Source organism: Carassius auratus, chromosome 27, assembly GCF_003368295.1.
Source record: "Carassius auratus strain Wakin chromosome 27, ASM336829v1, whole genome shotgun sequence".
Classification (NCBI taxonomy): Eukaryota; Metazoa; Chordata; class Actinopteri; order Cypriniformes; family Cyprinidae; genus Carassius; species Carassius auratus.
Genome location: NC_039269.1, coordinates 22,400,444 through 22,422,408, shown reverse-complemented (window position 1 = coordinate 22,422,408; position 21,965 = coordinate 22,400,444). Strand labels below are relative to the sequence as shown.

Genomic DNA, 21,965 nt, shown 5'->3' with positions numbered 1-21,965 from the left:
AACAACAAATATTTTCTGCAATTTTAACGCTGTTAAAATCTTAGTTATATATATATATATATATATATATATATATATATATATATATATATATATATATATATATATATATATATATATATATATTTATTATTTTTAATCAAGTATAAATTTGAACTACACTAATTATATATATATACAGCGTTAAAATTGCAGGAAATATTTGTTGTTGTTTGGCTTCATAACCATATACTAGTGCTGTCAAACGATTGATCGCATCCAAAATAAAAGTTTTATTTATATAATATATATGTGAGTACTGTGTATATTTATTATGTATATATAAATACACACAAATACAGTATATATATATATATATATATATATATATATATATATATTTATATATATATATATATATATATATATATATATATTTATATATATATATATATATATATATTTTTTTTTTTTTTTTTTTTTTTTTGAAAATATCTACATGTATGTGTTTATATTCATACAATTTTTTATTATATATAAACATTTAGTATATAAAAAAAAATTCTTAAACCTATACATGCATTGGTGTTTATTTATACATACATAATAAACATACACAGCACACACACATATACTATGTAAACAAAAACCTTTATTTTGGATGCAGTGAATCATGATTAATTGTTTGACGGCACTACCATAAACCAATTTTGCAGTAATCTATTATTATGCAAATTCTGTGTTACACATGGTATAGAAATATGCATATGTATTTGTCACCATTACTATTATTAGTTTTTGTTTATTTTAATAACATGCCTGATGTTGGATACGTTGCTTTAATAACATGCCTCACAACGAGTTGGTTATAGTGAGTTGTTTTTACTCAAACCTTAAATTAATATATATATATATATATATATATATATATATATATATATATATATATATATATATATATATATATATATATATATAAATATATATATATACATATATATATATATATATATTTTTTTTTTTTTTTATTATTATTTTTTTAAAGACTTAAAATAATTCTAAAAATACATAATTCAGAAAATGTATTTCATCGAATGGGATTGAATGTTGTGTGGCTGATGTGTGAGTAGTATTTACTGAAATTGCCATGCTACAATGGTGACTCAGAATAAAAATCTCTCCTTCCATTAAGCCTCATTATTACTGGCCTGCCATGAGACAGCCAAACAACAAGTCTGAGAGATTCAGCGCTGATTGAGTGCAATACCTATCTGACAAAAGACTGAGCAACACTTCCAAATCATAATTCAAATGCTCCACAATAGGAAGATGGAATGTAGCCATCATAAAATTCCATTACATGCCCAGGAGCGAATGGACAAAGACACAAGGAAGCACATGCACCTTGTCGTAGATGGTGGCGTTCCGACCCGAGATGCTCATCCAGACGTCTTTGTAGAATGCGTTGCTGATGGGGTCACTGACATCAATGGTTGGATCGTCAAAGGCACCAAGAATGGTTCTGGTTTATGACAAAACAAAGAGTTTCAGCTGTGACTCAGTTGTTTTGCTAACACTAGGATGCTTGGCTTTCCACCAGATCTTACTTGAAGCACTCCAGTCTGAGCTGCAGAGCAAACCTGCCAGCCTTGTACTTTTGACCATCCATCACTGATGGCGTAGTTTCCGAATCTTCAAAAATCACAGCTACCTCGCTGTCCCTTTTCCCCAGCATGCTGCGGTCGTTGATGTTGGCAGAGCCTGTAAAATAAGTCAATGAATGAATTAAAGAATAAACAATAATCGGATTGTGTTTAAGGTGATATAACACTAGAGTAGTTTGAAATCAAATCAAAAATATGTTTTAAATATATTCCATTAAAACTATGAAACAATTATTGATCCTGGTAAAATTGTAAATAAATAAAAATGCCTAGTAGCTTTAAAAGCAAAACAAGTCTGATCTGTTTCATAGATTGAAAAACGTTCGCAAAAAAAAACAACAACAACACACTGGTCATGACTCCCCTTAATCTAAAATATCAAGACAAATAATAATCACAGACAACAAAACAAGATTTTGTTTTAATACTCTGCGATTCAATTGTATTCATTGTTTTATAAGTGATTGGCTCTCGAGGCATTTAATTCAATAAAAACATGAATCTTCCACCTACAGAATCAGAGATAACTCAATTTGAGCGTGCGGCTAAACGTTCCCGTCTGCCTCCTTCTGATCTATGGCTTTCTTCATTTGATTTCTTGTATCTTCTGCAGAAATCTAAAGCTTTATCTGAAATGACACTCGCTTATCTTTTATGAGTTTCTTCCGCTCCTCGTACAAAGTATTATTTGAACTTTTTTTTTTTTCATATCTGTGATACGTCTTTCAGAAAACAGAGACATGAAGATAGGCTTTTGCTTTAGATGCAGAGCAAATGTCAATTCTGCACATCTGGTAGTGCAGTCATGCGGAAACTACACAGGCCACAATATTTTCCTCATTAAAAAAAAAAAATCACAAATTGGAGCGAAAGTCTGTTGACGTCAATCTAAATATACTATTTTAGGGAAATGAGTGGGCAAATGTGAAAACCAGCTATTTATTCGCCAGGTCAATGATTATGTGTGGCTTCACCGTCTATCCTTCAAAATGACCCGAGTCCTCCACAAGGGGGAGTATAAAGCTCTAACCAAAAAGAAATTGCGTGCAGCGAATTGCTGAACAATTACAGAGAAAGGCAAGCATGGGAATGTAACTTTGTTAACTCACCAATAATGACAGTGTTATCATCAGCAATGAGCAGCTTGCTATGAACATAGATGAGCTCAGTCACCAGTCTGCCTTCCAGCTCCGCATGAGTCCTCAGACCACAAATAGAGATGTAGTTCATCCATTGGTCATCCACTGTGGAGGTTTAAAGAGAGAATCGGGTGAAAAACAGAATGAACACCAATATATCTTGACATTTTAGACAGAATGTTACCTGACGGTTTGACAAACCTTTTCCAAATCGAATCTGTTTGACACTCTATTTAACCTTGAGATGTTTATTTAATATTTAAAATTAAAATATTATATTTTAAGTTAATAGTATTTAACATTTCAATAATTCAACAACAAATTTGCATGTTCACTGTTCTCTGATTAATGGTTCACGTGACATGCACTGTACACATTTCCACTTACTTCAACTTCAATTCAGTTGCTGCCTTCAGTTTTTAGATATAACCAAACTGGCTGTAAAAGTCACTTCAACTTAAATTATAAAACTTAAATTATAAATGGACTTCTGTTGTAATTGTGTTGGAATATCATATAACTTAAAAAAAAAAAAAAATGCTGAAAATGGTAAATTAAAGTACATTAAAGTAATGGAAAGAGTGTGTCACCATTGAAATTCTTTTTACAGTGTGCTTGTCACCAAATAAAAGATTTCATTTTTAAAATTACATTTTGTTTCGATTTTTTGTTTACTATCATCACTTTATCATCTCCAATAAAAAAAAAAAAATCAAGAAAGATGAAGGCTAACACTAAACAGGTTGGGTGTTCTTTTGCTATGAATCCCTCATAAGTCAGTGTAAATCTACAAGTTTAGTGCAGCAGCTTCATACATTTGACCTCAACTCATTATTGGTGTAAGCAGACTTCTCGTGGTGTCCTCCACTGTATGTAACCCTTTAGCACATTTTGAAACTTATTTACATTCTGAAAATTGTGTTCACTCGTCTTATATGTTGCAATGTAGTGGGAAACCAGAGAAGAGAACTGATTACCAGCACATTACACCACACCACCACACAGAGTCAGGTTCACATTAAATTATGTCTCAATCACATCATCTTACCGTTCCTTCCCCAACATCTGACACGTACAGAGAGAGAGAGAAAGAGAAAGAAGAGGGATGGGAACACTCAGAACACTTACTTTCTTTCTTCAGCTGAGCGATTATGGAGTACTCTCCTCTGTTCATGGTCCTACAAAAGCAGACATTCAAGCGATGATTACATGTGTTTTCAAACGCAATCTCAGAGTTATGCGTTCTCTCAATAACTTAACTCATTATTAATCCCTCGGTTACCATCGTATCTACCAAAAGCAAGCTTATAAACCACTTAACCTGTCTTGCCATGTAAAATGTGTCAGGAAGCTGCAGAAAACCCCAGATAAATGACTAAATAAACCTTGCAGCAGTTCTCCATGTTTGCTGTGACACTGAAGCACTGCTTATTTCCATTTATTATCCAGACGAGTGAAACGAGCATTTAACACTTGGCTGTGCCTCTCTTGCGTGTGTAATGGAATGAATTGGTAAGCTGGCATTGGAAAACAAAGGCACACTGTCTAACACGGGTCATTATCCTCACATCAGCGACATTTACCAGTTTCTTTGACAAATTCCTGCTTTCATCCAAATGATATACAGAGAGCGTGATCGGAAGGTTATTGTGGAGATGATGATGAGTTCATGAGTTGAAAGAATCTGTGAAGCTGTTTAGCGTCTTGTCAGACTCATTAAAGCTTAATCAGGGGAAGAGAGGAGAGAATGTGCCTGAGTTCACTAAAGAGGAAGCACTAACTGCGTCACTGGGAAACCAGCTACTGCGGTGAACTCACGAATGACACTGCAGAAACAGAAACAGTCGTGCTCAGTGTACATGACACGCTTGGTTTGAAAACAACACCGACCACATTTAACTATTTACATTTTAAGAAATGCCCCGCACTGTGAATGATTTCTCAGTAAATGCTACAGAGAAAGAAAACAAGCCAATGTAATGTAAGAGCATCGTCGTTCACTGAAAAAATATTTTCTGCAAATGAAAAAATGCAAATGCAAAATAAATGTAGTATAACATATTCCACATCGACATGGCCGAAACAAATGATCATGCAAGCAATCAAGTTCTCCCATAAAGTACATTATGTTTATTTCTTTTTATACAATTTAAGTTTTTTGTAGTTTTGTAAAGTTTTTGGATGTTTCTGGTGCTCACCAAGGCTGCATTTATTTGATCAACAAAATAGTCAACAACAGTAATATTGTGAAATATTATTACATTTCAAATAACTGTTTTCAATTTGAATATATTTTAAAATATAATTAATTCTTGTGTTTACAGCTGAATTTTCAGGATCTTTACTCCAATCTTCAGTGTCACATGACCCTTTCGAAATCATTCTAATATGCTAATTTGCTGTTACCTTACCTTGCTTATTATTATCATCGATGTTAGATGTGTGTTATATTTTTTTTAACATTCTTTGTTGAATATAAATTTATAATAAATAAATGCTAATAAAGTATAGCATTTATTTGAAGCTGAACTTTTGCTATCATTATAGTCTCACTGTAACTGTTGAAGTCACTGACTAAATTGCACTGAAAAGGTTTGTCTTTTCAAACCTTTGCAGGAAAACAAACACCACTTGAAATCTACCTTCAAAAGTGGTTTAAAATGTTAAATATTTAACTAGGATAACACCGAACACCCAGACTTTTGTAACTGAGATCAGACAGATACAATTTCATGTGCTTTTTTTTTTTATTTTTTTTTTACATATTTTTATGCTGTTGTCTGTAACGTATTCAAATTTTGATACTGCCCTCAGAAAAATCATCATTAATAGTAAAACATCTATTGCTAAAGTCTATGCAGGTTTGCACCATTACCATCAAAACCAATGAGGACATGCTGGTAAAAGAGAATGCAGGTTGTACAGCCAAAAAAATAATAATAATTAGATCTGGCCAGATTTTTTTAACAGTCAATCTGATTTTATAATAAATAATCCCTGCAGTAAATGAGCTATTTAATTAAACATGCCTCACCCGGTCTAAAAATAACTACTTTTTTACTTTTTATACTGCATAAAAATAAAAAGAAGATTAATTTGGGATCACAATCTAATTCTATTTTTTTGAGACTCAGGTGGCCTGATTTTTCCTGTCTGACCTGAGCTACCACTTTTTTGCTCAAACACACGTGTACAGTAACGGATTCATTCCTACCTGTAGTTGAAATGCATAACAGCCTGGAGTGCACTTCCTCCTCCTGTGGAAATGTCTCCCTCGAACCCAGGCAGCAGGGGAGTCACCACATACACTCGGAATGGCTTCTTCTCCCTGTGACACATTACAGCAAACATCAATCCGATAAATCCGTGGAAATACACACTTGCTTATTCTTAAATCAAATATCCTCACTTCCATTGCCATTAAATGGCAAAACATCCTTTCCAACCTATTTCTCTTTTGTCTCATGTGTGCTGCCTTCATGATTATAAAGCCATTACGGATGGCTCTTCTCCCAGAGAGCTCTTTAAGCACATGCCAGCATTGTTACAGCACAAACAACAGTGCAGTATTTCAGCTTTGGGGGCAATGCTTGGAAATAACTAAATGAAGAGTGCCACATCCACAGCCCATGTCTGGCTCACATCAGTGCCGTGGCAGGTCCTGGCTTCTCATTAGCCATCAGTGTGTGTTAAAGACAGGACTGTCTCTGCAGCTGAGCCTGTGTGAATGACAGCAGCGAGCAGAGAGAGACTTGTGTCTCCTATAAATCATAAACTGGACTGCATTATACCATCTCAGTATGGGAGAAGGTGGTAATTTACTGATGATCTCAATAAAGAAGTGAAGCTCTAATAATATGCTTGAGGGAAATGGATATATACAGAAAGAATGGGTTTGTTTGCATGTGTTGAAATGCATGCACAGGTGTGTCATTATTTTTGAGGGAGTAAGATAAGACTTGAGCAAAGGATTTAAAAAGAATGTTTTTTTAATAACCCAACATGATAATCCGGTTATACAGTACAAATTGTGTTAAACATGTTACAGGGCAAAATTCCTAACTATTACAAGTTGGTAAAATAAAATAAAGCAAAATAAAAAATGGTGCAATAAATGGCAATGATCAACAATCAGTGTTAATGCATAAGGATTCTCACACTTACTTGTGAGCTCTGATGATTCGCTCAATAATGGCGTCGCCAATCTTGTTGTAAACATGTTTGTTATCGGCACAGCTGATGAAGAACTGGTTCTGAATCAAAACAATGAAACAAGAACAATCAGTTTCATTCATCAGGCATGTGAACACATTTTACTTCTAATAAGCTACGGTATATTTCCACAGAAAAATATGCTTATTTACGTTCTTGTATCATCTCTTGCTATACAGTTGTATAGATTTTATTTGTTTGTTTTTACTTGGTCAATATCCAAGTCACGGTTCTCCTAGAATTTCCACTGAATCATTCTTGGCATCTCCCCTGATATGCTCTGATAACCACAGCTGCATGTCATTTATCAATAATATGAAGCAACTGAAATGTCAACGGTGTTTTATAACTTATTACACATTTCGCATTTAAACTACTAAATAGCTTTCAGCACATTTAAATCATATCACTGAACACTGACAGACAAAGTGAAAGTGGGGGATTGTGTACCTCAATATAGATGAAGTGCTTGCTCTTGGCAATGACCTGGATATAGGCATTATGAATGGACTCCTCATGGTGCTTGATTCCCGCTGACCAGTCTGCAGCTGACCGCAGAACCTGAGAGACCATTTAGATTTACAGTCATTTTTATAGCCATTTATGGCAAAGTTACTTTGTGTGCATGCTAAGTATACATTTTTATCAGCAGGTCTATGCTTTTCCTAGTATCATGTTCTAACAGTTACAGTTTCCGCCATTAATGCGTTCTCACCTGGACTTTGGTTTGGACACAGCCTGGCACTTGGTACTTTAGATCACTGGCAGTGCTGTGAGATTTGGGAAGGAGAAATGGGTAGGAGAGTGATCTGTACTTTGGCTTCATTATCTAAAGGAGAGAAAAAAAATCTAAAATAATGCGTCTTAAAAATGTCAGCTTAAGGTCAAATTTAAAGAAACACACGGAAGGATATTCAAAAGCTTGTCAAACATAAATAAGTTGAAAGTGTTCTCACCTTGGTGAAGTTCCAGCGCTGTATAAAATGCCTGGCCACATCTCTGGCTGCTTTCCCATGCACCACGGAGGAGATGTCATGCCAGGGCATTCTGGGGGTTGTGTACCTGTCAATAAAATCTATAGTCGAGCACATTGTTAAAAAGGAGGATCGTAAACGTCTGAAATGCATTGAAAAGACTGCGTTTAATAACACAATTAACCTTGGACTACCTGGATTAATGATCACTGAAATGACGAAAACAAAAAGCGGCCAGGCAGTGGCTCAACATGTGGCTCACCATCAAAAGGCTTGTCCAGCCGAACCCAGTCTTTGTAGACAAAGTTGCAGTAGTCTTTGCCGTGCCAAAAGCGTGTGTTTCCCATCAGCTCTCCCACTCCGGTCTGAAGACTGTGCACTGAGCCACTCTCTGTACACACAAGACATGCAAAACAGCTATGTGACTCAAAGGATCTTTTCAAATAAAATGACTTAAGTCTTCAAATCTACTTATTCTTTCACGAAAAGTGTAACCACAAGCATACAACAGACAAATACACACAAAAATTACAGCAAATTACAAATGCTGCAAAGGATAGAATATATATGATTACATGTTCAAGTGCATGATGAATGATTCAATTGTGTTTTTTAATTTTATATATATATATATATATATATATATATATATATATATATATATATATATATATATATATATATATTATAATTATGTATATTCAAATCATAATACAATATTGTAAAATTAAATCACAAATCACAACATAATTTAAAATAAAATTACTCAAACTGTTTTAATAGAATAGAATTCCTATATCTCGTTATCTCATTAATATTGGTACCTAAAATTCCGGATATTTCTTTGAATTTTTCATGATTTATTTTCAGTAAATGTATTTAGATTCAAAATAAAAGACTTTGCTGCTTAGAGTTTTAGTGTGGTCTCTTCTGAAACCCCACTGTGTATGCTGAAACATATATGTTGCAAATGAAAAGAGTTTTAGTAACAATTCAGCAATAATTAAATAAATGACATCAGAGCAAATAAACAAATAATATTAAGACCGTCATTTTCCATGACAGTATTCATGGCCAATGCATGTGTAGTAATATTTTACATTTATCCACAACGTCACACCATAATATAAAACTGAAAAATTAGCAGGAAACAAAGGAATGGTTATCTTAATAGAAAATTAATATGACTTTAGTGTAAGAATCAGTGTCAAATGAAATCTACCCTGAGGTCAAAGTCATTTCATTAGAGCATATCTCTACTGTCTAGTCTTTAAGCGAGTCTCAAATACACTTAATCCCATCTCAGACAGACTGCAAACCTAAATCTATATGTGTGTCTTTTATGGCAGAGAGAACAAACAGAAAGAGCTAAAGCAAAAAAAAAAAAAGGATATGGCAATCGCCTGAGCCCGGGCAGGGTGTCTAAAGCTACACCTACCATCAGCCAGAGAGGATAAGCATCACTGCACATCCAACTGAGAAGAAAAACACAGCCAAGATCCACAGCCTGACTGACATTGACAAGTAACAGAAGTTTTGACCTTTTTGCTCCATTTACTAATCCAGATCCAGTCTATAACTGAATTTCAGTATTTTGTGATAACTGGATTAAGAGAATTGCAAACTAGGTAAAAATGATATATTACTGTACAGTGCAAAAGTAAATTTTCACCAAAAAGCCAGTTATTTCTATATATTTGCTATAATGTGTCAGTAGGCAATAAGTTCACATTTCCAAATATTCCAATTTGACACTAACTGTAATAATCCAGTGATTTGTATATGCACAAGGACAGAGCTGGGTAGTAACTGATTACATGTAATCTGGATTACAGAATCATATTCAAAAAAATTAAGTACCTGTAATTAAAGTACCTGTAATTGATTACTTGATTACATATATTTTCTTTCCAAAATGCCTACATAACATGCAGGTGAACAAATTTAACTTCATTTTTAGTAAGTGTTTCATTTTGATTGATGATATTTTAAAATGAAATATTCATTTTAAAGTCATGACTAAATTAATTATTCGTTTTTCATTAAACTCACAAACCTCCAGAAACCGCAGTTTGGAAAACCCTGACATAACGCTTAATTCACTTTCTGTTGTTAATAACAACCAATGGGATATAGCTTCTTTGCATTTTAATATCAAAATTGTACAGTATCATCCTATTTAAATGAATGTGATAGAAGTTAATTGATAAGTTGATAATCGTTAAATAAAATCTATTTTGAAAGCATCGCCACTTAACAGCATTTTTAAGAGCCTTAAACTTTTCACAGTACAGTAGCTTTTTCAGAAAGTGTGTAATTTACAGGTGACACAAGCAGGTTGCCAAAAATTTTGGGATGTGGATCTGAACACCTACCTATAAGCAAAAAAATAACAGTCCAGTCCAATCTCATATACAGTATTATAACTATTGTAAATAGAAAAAAATGTGACCAGAACTTTGAAGAAAGTTTAGAGTGTAAACAATGACACTTTTAATTTGTCAATGAACTATCCCTTTAAGAATCTTTTTTTAAGTTGTTAAGGTTAAAGAGGAATTAGTCATCAGCAGACTCAGAGAACGGCACAGAAATAAACCAAACACAAATTGTATTGTGGGATCGCTTTCAGTTTGGTCAGGAAAGAGTCTCTTACTGTTTGTGCTGTCGATGCTACTGATGCTGTCAGCATGGTGAAGGCCTCGATGGATGTGATGGTACAGACTGAAACGTGTTTTGCGAGTGCGGCCAATGCCTTTTAGTTTGGGCAGGTCCACTGAGTCCCCAGCCATCGACCGGCTGCTGTTTCCACTGGTGGACACTTTTTTCCTGGGTGTGGATGAATCCAGTCCCTGAGTCCCGAAAACAGACATAATTCCACTTCATTATAACTGGCAGAAACATGAAATCACGGTCTAGAATTGCACGCTTCAAAGCTAAAAGGTGCATCGACCATGAGTGTGGCACAGTTAATGTAGCATGTGATGATGTCTCGAACCTGCTCCATGGACTGAGCGACAGAGCGTGTTACACTTCCCACATCTGTCAGTCGGTGCTCACGGTCATCCCAGCGGCCATACGCAAGGTCAATTCCCCCAACGAAAGCAACTGATTGGTCGATGACTACAATCTTCTCGTGATGCGCCCATAAGTAAACGGAAGAAGACACGTGATCAGGATGCCTCATCACCTGTTAAGAGAAAGGGACGGTTACAATCGCATAAGACGTCACATAAGATGCAAAAGCATGTCAATCACAGACAGCTTACCTTAATATTTGGGTGAAGATGGATTAGTGTTCTTTTGCTGTATTCACTGTTGATGCCAAGTGCCAACTCCAATTCCTTATACAGCATAACAAAGATCTTCACTCCTTGTTGCTAAAATAAATACATGCATACATAATTTAAATAAATAAGTACATCAAAATCTGTAAATAACTTATGTGGAAAACAAGCAAATAAGCAAATGAATAAATGAAACAGTTAAATTAAACAACCGCAATAAATCAGTAACTAAAAACAAATAAGTGAAACAACAGATGGGAAATAAATAAAATAAGTAGATTAAATAAATAACCTTACTCTGAACCTGAATGTGTGTCTGTATATCCCACTTAATATACATGTTAAATTCGAAGCATGACACCAGAATGAATAACATTCAGGGGACTTACAGCCTTGCGCTTCAAAATGCAGTCGAGCCTCCAGCGATTGCCTTCCACTACAGGCCTCTTCAGAAAGATCTCGGGGCTCAGCCTGCACATTACAAATACAATCATATAGCAGATACAGCATACCACAAGCACAATGATTAAATTGAAAAGGACACAACTTCATTTCTTAATACATGTCCTGGTCTTACTGTGTGAACATCATTATAAATGTAAAAGACTTGCTTACGTTAGACTAACCAGGATTTGTTGCTCTTTCACGGTTTCGATTGCTTCTACTGTGCGTGCATAATTATTAGGAGACTTCAGATAGGCTGCAGTTTTGGAAAACGTTGGCACTGGAGACTAAAGGGTTCCTGATGGTTTCACACTAATTCTTCACCTTAATTCTTAACTCTTTTGAAGTTAACGTGTCTTTTTTTCTCCATCTGTTATTTCCGACCGTGCTGTCCTTAACTTTGCAAATTCGAATTATTGCATCCTTCTCATGGGTTGTCAATAATTTTTGACTTTCAGAATGAGTTTTTGGCTCATTTTAACTGTAAAGGAAACCCTGCTTAATAATTCTCCACACCTCAATATACAGAGTTTATCACTTATAGCCTTCATGGACAATTATATATTACTTATAAATGATAAAAAACAAAATTAATAGTAGTTATTAAGATTGATGTGATTTGGAATTGGTAAAATGTGCTTGAAAAATAAAAAAAATAAATACCTTGCCTAATAATTATGCAAGCACTGTATTGCCCTCATTTGTAAGTCGCTTTGATTAAAAGCATCTGCTAAATGATTAAATGTAAGTAAATAAATAGATACAAAAATTAATTCATAAAATAATTTCATTTATAAAAGTGAAATCATCTTTTAATCAAAATATTCTATTTATATTATCTGCAGTTTAAGTTTCAACCAGCGGGCATGAAGTGTAGGAAAGGAATTCAGATTGGAAATTTGTATAGGTTTTCATGTGGGTTCACATCAAATGAATGTTTGATATTTGTACAACCACATCAGCAATACATTAATGTATGCAGCGATTTCTCATATAACCACCCACTCCCTCACACACTGAAGATCTATTCAAGTGGAGATATTCTTGAAATAAGGAGTTCTGACGGACTCAACACCTGAAGTGAGAGATGCTGGTCTTGCTGTATAACACACACCTCCCACTCCGAGCCCCTGATCCACTGCCACACATTCTGCATGAGTGCACAGCGCATTGCCAAACAATGAGAAACGAACACAAAAGAACATTTCATACCAGATTAAAGAGTACATTTTTTCATTTAAAGAAGCCCAAAATCAATTCAGATGTTTGATAGATACGTGTGGCTCTTTCTTGGACTACCAGTAGGTTTTGTTGTGCATCCCCATTTCACACCAAATGAAAACTTAACAGCTATACTATACCGTTTTAAACTTTTACACAGAACAAAGTACTTAAAACTAGTTAGTAAAGTAAATGATTTTTTCTTTGGCCATGGTTTGTCTCACTTAAATGACGACATGTCATCTCTGCTTTCTCTTTTCACAGCTGATATACATACGTGCATTATTTATATGTTGATTTCCCAGAAGAAATGTAAACACTGTGACACTGTGGAGCTATAAAACATTGCTCTGTTTGTAGAAGCAGTCTGTCCAGCCTGTGATGGCAACATTGGCTCAAGCAATAGTGTGAGCTGAGCTGAGAGCGTCTGTCTGCCTGAACATGTTTTCTTGTTTGAGGTTAAACAGTGAGCACTTACCACCAGTCTGTGATGAAGATCTCCTCTTTGGCCTCCTCCAGAGCGTTTGCGACATCCTCCATGTAGGTTTTGCCATTCACATACCTGAACATTCATTATTTTAGGTGTCAGATATTACAGAGTCGAAGATCTCTTAGATTAAACAAGAAGACAACCAGTAAATATACCATTTAGAGGGTATGTTCTCCTCCTCTCTGGCGAATGATCCAAAACGGTGGGTCCTTAAAAAAGGCTTGCCATGTTTCCGGACAAAGCTTTCAATGGCCTGACCCCACCACCGTGCATGTCTATAACTAGTGAATTTCAGCACTAGTTTCCTGCACAAGACATGAAAAGAGACATTTATAAGTGAGAATATGCTCAAAGGAATATCTTACGGAACAGTTTTAATCAGTTGAAAATGTATTCACCCTCAGGCCATCCAAGATGTAGAGTTTGTTTGTTCATCAAAAGAGATACTGGGAAATGCAGCATTACTGTGTGTGTATATATATATATATATATATATATATATATATATCGCATGATCATCAATGGATCCTTTGCAGTGAATGGGTGCCAAATGAGAGTTCAAACAGCTGATAAAAGCACCTCTATAACTGACAAGTAATCTAGTCCAACAATTAAAGTGTTGGGAAGCACAAAGCTTGTAACAAACCAATCCATCATTATCTAAGGGTTGTTTTAACTTTAAACTGCTGCTTTTTGCTAAATTACAAGTCTATAATCCATAAGCCTTCCTCCAGTGATAATCTCCATCCCTGTTCTTTCACATCAGATTTCTTCAAAGCTGTTTTGGACTGTTTTCCCTTGTAAACGGTGCTGGATTTGTGCATATTTCTCCCCTGATTCAGTCAAGATGACTTTTTCACCGTAGAAACCAATATTATGGAGAGAGGATGCGAATACTAGATGGACACAACGGTCTGACATGCCATAATGATTTTTTTTCCTTATAAGCATGCAGTGTGAGTCATGTAGGATTTTTGCAATGCTTTTTATCAGCTGTTAGACTCACATTCTGATGGCAACCATTCACTGCAGAGGATCTATTGGTGAGAAAAAGTTGTATAATTTCTCCAAATCTGTTGAAACTGATCTACATCTTGTCAATTGTCAGCTATTTTTATTTTTTTGGTGACCAATATATCTAAGCGAACACACCTGGACAAGTTCTCTATCCTCACTCCATGCTTGGTCTCGGTGTATTTGGAGTCCATTTTGATTGTGAACTCATTGTCCACAAGCAGGACAAATGAAATGGCACCGGTGTCTGGCTTCATGTACAGCAGAAAAGAGTCCTTCACAATAAGCCACCTAAACAAAGAGCACAAAAGACTTCATTAGACTCCATCACAACCATGAGGTCAAAGTGTGCTTTTCTAAAGCGTTATTATACAGACAGCAGTGGAAGGCAGTGATACGGTGTCGGTTTAATCAGAGAATGAAAGTAGCACGGTGTATCAATGTAGCAGAGATAAACAGCTCACTAGACTCAAGTGTATGTGTGTGTGTGTGTGAGAGAGAGAGAGTCAGTCCGCTCTATCTGAACTGTGCATTTTCACAGATAAAACTGCTTTAAAGAGTCATATGTTTAAACTCAAAGTGAAGAGCACAGCCTCACTGCATGATAACATTTAATCTGCTTTTGTGGTTTACTTGAGGAATTGTGCAATAGATTTGGTGTTTTATGAACAATTACCTCTTGGACCAGCGGTAGCAGACTTCATTGTGGCCACAGCAGTTCAAGCCTGGGATACGGTGACCTCCTGACCTTTTATAAACAATGCCTTCTCTGAAAGATACAGGTTTGTATGAGCAAAAGTGAATCTCAAGAAGCCCATTAAAAACATGTCTCTGTCATATGTCAAATAAGACAGATAAGACATGAGATAATAGATTATACAGTACGTTGTGTAAAATTAAGCACATTTTAGGGTCATGACATTTATTCCACCATAACATTCTCACAACTAACATATCCCCTCCCATATTTCAATGACCTTTAGGGTATTTATACGTTATGGGAGAAATTGTCATACTGCCATAACACTTAATTAAAACAAAATTGCATCACAGTACATTTTTATTTACGTAGGAGTACAACATTCAGTATTATGTTATATAATACAAAATTATATATATACACACATATGCTTAACAATTTGTTGCTTGATTACATTACTGCCACAATGCAAAAATTAATTTATATAAATTTATAAACCCTACATAAATAAAGTTAGAAATATCACACTTAAAAATAAATAAATAATAAAAATGGAGTGTGTCCTTACAAGCCCTTGGGGCCCAAGTCCTGGATGAAGGACAACTGGCTCACATCAATAAACTCCATCTGCAAAAGAGAAACAATTCTGCTTAAAACCAGTGAGATAGAGAAACAGCTTCAATTAAAAGAAGTTACATTAAATCCTCAGCTATATTGACCCCTGCAGAGGAAGAGGAAGGGAGAGAACGAAAGAAGGAATGTGAGGGAGAAAGAGAGAGAGAGAGAATTACGGATGCCCTTGATTAAAGCTGCTTGAATAGCACTGAGAGAGAGAGAGAGAGAGAGAGAGAGAAAGAGAGATGCACATTAACACACTCAGGACACTGTCTCCATCTGTAATATTGATCCTCAGGCGGCTGCTTCATTAAGGATAACTCAACGTGAGAGCGATCAGGGTCTGAACTCCATAATCAAGAGTGAACTTACGGTGGCGTAGTATTTTCGGTACATTGCCATCCTCAGCAGCTTGTTTAGGTAGTCTTCAAGTTGTTTCTGAAAAAGGAAAATACGTATGTGTTAGCTGATTTCAAAATTTAAGACATTTAAATCATTCCATAGATATTAACTATGATTTCAAAGTCATTTTCTTAAAATTGTTTTCAATTGTTTAATTTACTGAAAGGTTGCAGTTATCAACACTGAAAAAAGAAAAGTATTCTTGTGTTGTTTTCCAGTACAGATATCATAACATTCCTAAATCAATACAGATTAACTTGACATGCAAAATGACACAAGTCTAGTTTTCTGAGAAAGTCACCAAAATTAAGTGTTTTTGATTAAAATGGAAAAAAAATTAAAATTTTAGGTTAAATTAAATGTTATTTATATTGTAATTACATTCATCATAATGAATAAAGAATGTAACTTTATAATTATTTTATGTATGCAAGCACTTTAAATATCTGATCAATATTACATAAGATAGAAATAAAGCATTGCATAATGTTGCTTAAATGTCTTTATTGAAAGTAAATTTTAAGAATATACAGTATTTTCTAAGACACTAATATATGAATTATGATGAAGTGATGTTTGCTTATTAGACCTAATTTATTGACCGAAAGGAAGAGCTGTATGCTAATCAGCTGATTAATTACTCATTCATTCATTTTCTAAAGATCTTCCTTAAACATCTAAATAGAAAATGACAGGGAAATATACATCTGAATGTCAGGCCATTGAAAAAGTAGTCAATCGATATTAAGCTCTATTCAGCAGCTCAAATCTTCAGAATCTCATCAGTAGATTATGTGATGTTCTCATGTGGCTCACATTAATGATACGATGACAAGCAGTGTGCTGTTACTACATACACACTCAGAGACCACTGAATCATGTCAGTGACATTGTGTGGGAGAGATCTGCCTACAGACTCACACGCCTGGCCTTGGGACGATAACATCATGCTCAACAGTGTGTGTGATCACTTCCTGTCATGTGATCCAGAGCTAGTACTGCAGTAAGCATGTTGAAGTGACTCACTCTCCGACTAGACACTTGCTCCTCTCGTGCCAACTCATCTCCGCCTCCCCGGGGCAGTGCAGGCATCTGCCTCACCTCGCTCCTATTTATGCTCTTTCTTCTCTCTGTGTGGCTGAATGAAAGACAAAGATATCACAGTCTGAGAATCACAGAAAAAAAGAAGAGTTTGTGGAGAAAATGAATAGCCATGAAATCTGAGAACTAATAAAGAGAAGAGAGAATGGGGGAAAACAAGAGAAAAGAAAAATAAATTGAAACTTAGAGGACAAAGAGGGTGAAAAAGGGAGTGTAGAGGAAGGGAGAATTATTATAGCTTCTTCAAGAATGAGTAACTGATCCTCTACACCAGGTATTTAAATCCGTCTAGGGCCATTGAACCACAAGTGGTCAGTTGAGACACATTAGCGCTTACAGCAAGCAGTGACATGCATCTGTGACGCATCTCCTGTGAACACTTGAGAAGAGGAGTGAATTTCAGACAGCACTTGAAAGCCACAGTGAGAAGAGAATGCTACTCAAAGGGATCTTTCAAATTAAATACTGCAAGCGACTGAAACCTTTCAGCAAGGACTATTCCGGAAAGAAATATTTCGTAATTTATGGTCATGAGATCCTGAGTGACAATTTTAACAATTAAACTAAAATGTGAGGCAGTTTATCGGAGATAAGTGGGATTTCATCAATTTTAACAAATTATAGTAGAAACTTTTGATTTTATTAGACACCATATTAAAGATGCAACATTACTGCCAGTTTTTCAAAATACTATTGATCAAATTGGCAATCACACAGACCAAAACAAGCTTCTTTTTTTTATTTTTGGAGAAACAAGAATGTGAACTTAGCATGTTTCCTAAATAACTGTAAACACATTGTTTTTATACTAGCACAGTTAAACAAATTACATACGGCACATTTAACAATCAGTACACATGCTGAAATAAATATAATTTAAAGACACAAAAAGCCCCTGTATAAAACTCAAACCTTTCTATTTTAAATCAGTAATTTATTGTAAAACCGAATCCATGAAAATGCTGAATTTTCAGTAGTCATTACTCTAGTCTCGAGTGTCACATCATCCTTCAGAAATCCTTCTAATATGATTTGGTGCTTAAGAAACATTTCTTATTATAAAAGTTGAAAACAGTTGTGCTGCTTAATATTTTGTGGAAACTGTGATCATCTGTTTTTCAGGAATCTGAATCAGCGAGCTGGAATAGTGGAAGCATAGTTACAGTTTAATATTTATTTTTTCTTATTTAATTATATATATATATATATATATATATATATATATATATATATATATATATGAAATGATGTTGTTATGTTATGACTTAGACATTTTTACATATAAGAACAATATTATTATTTGGCGGCCCACCTGCAATACCACCGCGACCCACAGGTTGAAAACCACCGATCTGAAGGATAAAGCGTCACAGTGTTCTGTGAAATCCATATGGGCTTTTCCAATCCGATAGTTATTTTCTATTTTTAAATGTTTCAAACACTCGTTTCTGCTTTTTACGTTGTCCGGTGTGCATATAGTATTTTTACTATAAATGTGACGCAGTTTCCAAATGGTTTGTGTGAACAACATACTATAATGTTTTGTATTTAATTCCATGATCAACTCCATACCAGGTGTAAAGGATCACTGATTAAGTTTATCTGTAGGGCAGGGGTCTGACCTCCGGGTGGGAAGCGGGATCCTCATAAGGGTCTTGTATCGCAGAAGCTCTCGGTGCAGCTCCATGAAGTGCTTCTCTTTCCTCTTGACTATCCAGGTGAAGTTCCCATGTTTGAGCTCTATCTTAAACATGGCTGGCATTGCCTGTGTACACAGCAGGGATGTGAGATCTGTGACATCTTTCTACCATTGCTTTTAACTAGCATGTGCTTCACAGACCTTGGACACGGTCCTGTTTTTGGACATGTTGAAGCGGTCCAGGGCCCTGGTGAAGCGTTCCACTTCGAGGATCTTAGCTGTGATAGGGACAGCAGTCAGATAGACCTGCGCCTCTGTCTCTTTAAAACCAACTGTCCTGTACACGGCAGAGAATGGGATATGGGATGCTCCTGTAAGAAAAGAAAAGGCGGACTGAGGAATGCCTGCAGCGAATGTGTGTGTGCTGAATGCTTGTTTATGACATGTTGCATCATGTTACACAGTTGTCCTCACATCACTCCTTTTATCACACGCTTAACACACATTACTGGCAAAAATAAATCCTGTTCCTCAAGTCTAACACGTTTTCAGTCATTTGGAAATTAGAAGAGTCACCTCTATAGTGGTTTATATGATACAGATTGACTGTTTAAAAGCAGCTAAACAGGAAAACAACCAAATCAATGACACAAACTTCATCAAAAATGAGACAAGCACCTCTAAAAAGACAAAACTACATGAAAACAAATGAATGTTTAGCATCTGATGTTATTAATAATCACTTACCTGAGGGGTTAAACTCGCAGTCCACCTCTTCAGGTTCATCCTCAGCATCTGAGAAGCCCAGGTCCCTGGTGTCCAGGTTTTCCACCGTGTCACTCATGTCTGCTTTTATCAGATTGAGTTACTTCTCATGGGCTCAGCGAAGCATATTTAGCACTCTTCAGCCTGAAGGTCCAGCAGTGCCTGTTTGAACACACAAACACACACAGAGTCAATACCCTAAAGCAATGGTTCTCATCTACTCTAGTATGACAATACTAAACACACCCAAATTAAAACGCAATTAACTAAATGATCACAATCTGACATAATTAGAAGAGAGCAAACTAAATCTGTTTAGCAACTTAAAAGAAAGGAGAAACGTTTTAGCTCAGACTCATCTGTGACTCGGCAGAATCTATTAAATTATGGTAGATTCCATCACAGACAGCTTGCGTGACATGCATTCATGCTTGATAATCATGAATATTATATACTGGTGCACTAGCAAGGAGGATAAAGTTGGATTGTGCCAACAACAAGTGGCTGCCAAGAGCATAAAATATTGAAATTCAATTTTGTATGATAAACAAGTCTAGTGCTGTGTTGTGTCACCACTTCATGTCCAATTTATATTCGGAGTCCTACAGCAAAACCAGCTCTAATCTAATTAGCTTTGATTAGCTGTTAAAGTCACCAATAGTCTTTTTCATATTTTTTTCCATTCAGAAATTAACGTGTTCCATCATGTTTGCATTGTGCAGCATCATAAATCAAATATCCTTTAGTTTAAGAAAGCTTTATAACTACATTACATTGCACTATATATATATATATATATATATATATATATATATATATATATATATATATATATATATATATATATATATACACACGCCTCTTTTAAATAAATGTTGTTCTTTTAAACTATCTATTTATAAAGGAATCTTGACCAAAAAAATTATTAAGCAGCACATTTTATATCAGTATTGATAAATATTTATTGAGCACCAAATCAGGGATCATGTGACACTTTATGACTGAAGTAATTGCTGCTGAAAATTCATCCCAGGAAGTTGTTTGATTTGAAAATAAATGAAACACAAACCAGCTATTGTAAATAGTAATAATATTTGTAAAGTATTTTTGATCAAACAAATGCAACCTTGATGAGAATAACAAACAGCTTTCAAAAACAAACAAATCAGAAGTGTATTATTATTAACTAGCTAGCCAAACCTTGACCCCTTAGTTTGCTCATTTCTATTTAAAACGTGTTCTATTTCAGTCAGGCCAAAAGTCAGAGGTCACATGTCTTCTCCTGTGGAGCAAGGGACACCTCCAATCGATGTTTAACTATAATACATGCACACAAGATTACATCAGTGTCATTCCCTCACAAAATAAGCTATTAAAAAAGACATCACATCCTGTTTTCTACAATATCTCTGGGAGCAAATCCAAGAAAATTCCCTAAACAGCACCAGAATCACACTGAGAATTGCTTCCACAGAATTACAAAATCAAAGAAGCTGTTCATTGTTCATACTGTCACTATTCCTCCAAAATTAATTTGTCAGTTAGTGGCATGATCGAAAGGATGGATATAAAGGTAAATGACAGGTCTAGTGACCCATCTGAAACTATAAATACAGGTAGGCCATAAAAAGGGAGATGAGATGATGCCAAAACAGAGAAATCATAAGCCACTCTAGCCCTTAGACATATTGAAAAATCATCACCAACACAGTTAATAATGGATGTGCGGCAGAAAGGAGGAAATCTTTAATAGCTTGATAATCACAGATGTGGGTTTTACGTCCAAGTAGAAAGTTTCACACAGTATGTGGAGGAAACATCAGAAAAGCAACAGGATATAAACAACGGGGGAAAAAAAGAATGACAGTGGAAGAGATTATAGAAAAATGCTGAAACTGAGCAGCTGAGTCACCAACTGTTACCAACACAACACAATTCACACTGCCACAAGTTCAGTAAAACTAAATGTGACCACCATCTCTATTCTCAAGCCTTTCACACAACATAAAGCCGACATTTGTGCTGTTAAAACAAAAAATGTCATTATTGGAGTAAATGAGAATAAACACACAGGGCTGCTTTCTCTTATAAAGAGTCTAGCTGCATTTCTTTAGACTGCAGTGATTTTGCCGCCAAGTATATGTTCGCTCTATAACTACCCCACAAAACCTTTTATTAGACATAATGGAACATTTTCTCCTCCCATCGGCTGGTTGTGGTGTAGGCTGGTCTTTTCAGTCTGATCGCTGAATGACCATTTAAAATGTATGAATGAGGAATAATGTGTGCTAGAGAGAAGCGGAAATGTTTGAACTTCCCGAC

At 35.3% G+C, this 21,965-nt stretch overlaps 1 protein-coding gene across 2 annotated transcripts in view; it reads right to left on the bottom strand.

The window, feature by feature from the left end:
* pld1a (phospholipase D1a) overlaps positions 1-21,965 on the bottom strand; it is a 30,401-nt gene that overhangs the window by 845 nt on the left and 7,591 nt on the right. For both annotated transcript variants that reach the window (XM_026206687.1, XM_026206686.1), the window contains exons 2-25: positions 19,626-19,805; positions 19,080-19,249; positions 18,862-19,004; positions 17,165-17,276; positions 16,109-16,174; positions 15,690-15,748; positions 15,098-15,190; positions 14,560-14,712; positions 13,563-13,712; positions 13,396-13,479; positions 11,642-11,723; positions 11,235-11,345; positions 10,964-11,155; positions 10,622-10,817; positions 8,231-8,359; positions 7,951-8,069; positions 7,710-7,823; positions 7,445-7,555; positions 6,947-7,035; positions 5,997-6,110; positions 3,911-3,960; positions 2,753-2,887; positions 1,587-1,740; positions 1,384-1,501 (exon numbers count right to left, since the gene is read on the bottom strand). In XM_026206687.1, the coding sequence (XP_026062472.1) occupies positions 1,384-1,501; positions 1,587-1,740; positions 2,753-2,887; positions 3,911-3,960; positions 5,997-6,110; positions 6,947-7,035; positions 7,445-7,555; positions 7,710-7,823; positions 7,951-8,069; positions 8,231-8,359; positions 10,622-10,817; positions 10,964-11,155; positions 11,235-11,345; positions 11,642-11,723; positions 13,396-13,479; positions 13,563-13,712; positions 14,560-14,712; positions 15,098-15,190; positions 15,690-15,748; positions 16,109-16,174; positions 17,165-17,276; positions 18,862-19,004; positions 19,080-19,249; positions 19,626-19,722 (2,841 nt within the window). In that variant the 5' untranslated portion in view covers positions 19,723-19,805. The remainder of the gene's footprint in view (positions 1-1,383; positions 1,502-1,586; positions 1,741-2,752; positions 2,888-3,910; positions 3,961-5,996; positions 6,111-6,946; positions 7,036-7,444; positions 7,556-7,709; positions 7,824-7,950; positions 8,070-8,230; positions 8,360-10,621; positions 10,818-10,963; positions 11,156-11,234; positions 11,346-11,641; positions 11,724-13,395; positions 13,480-13,562; positions 13,713-14,559; positions 14,713-15,097; positions 15,191-15,689; positions 15,749-16,108; positions 16,175-17,164; positions 17,277-18,861; positions 19,005-19,079; positions 19,250-19,625; positions 19,806-21,965) is intronic.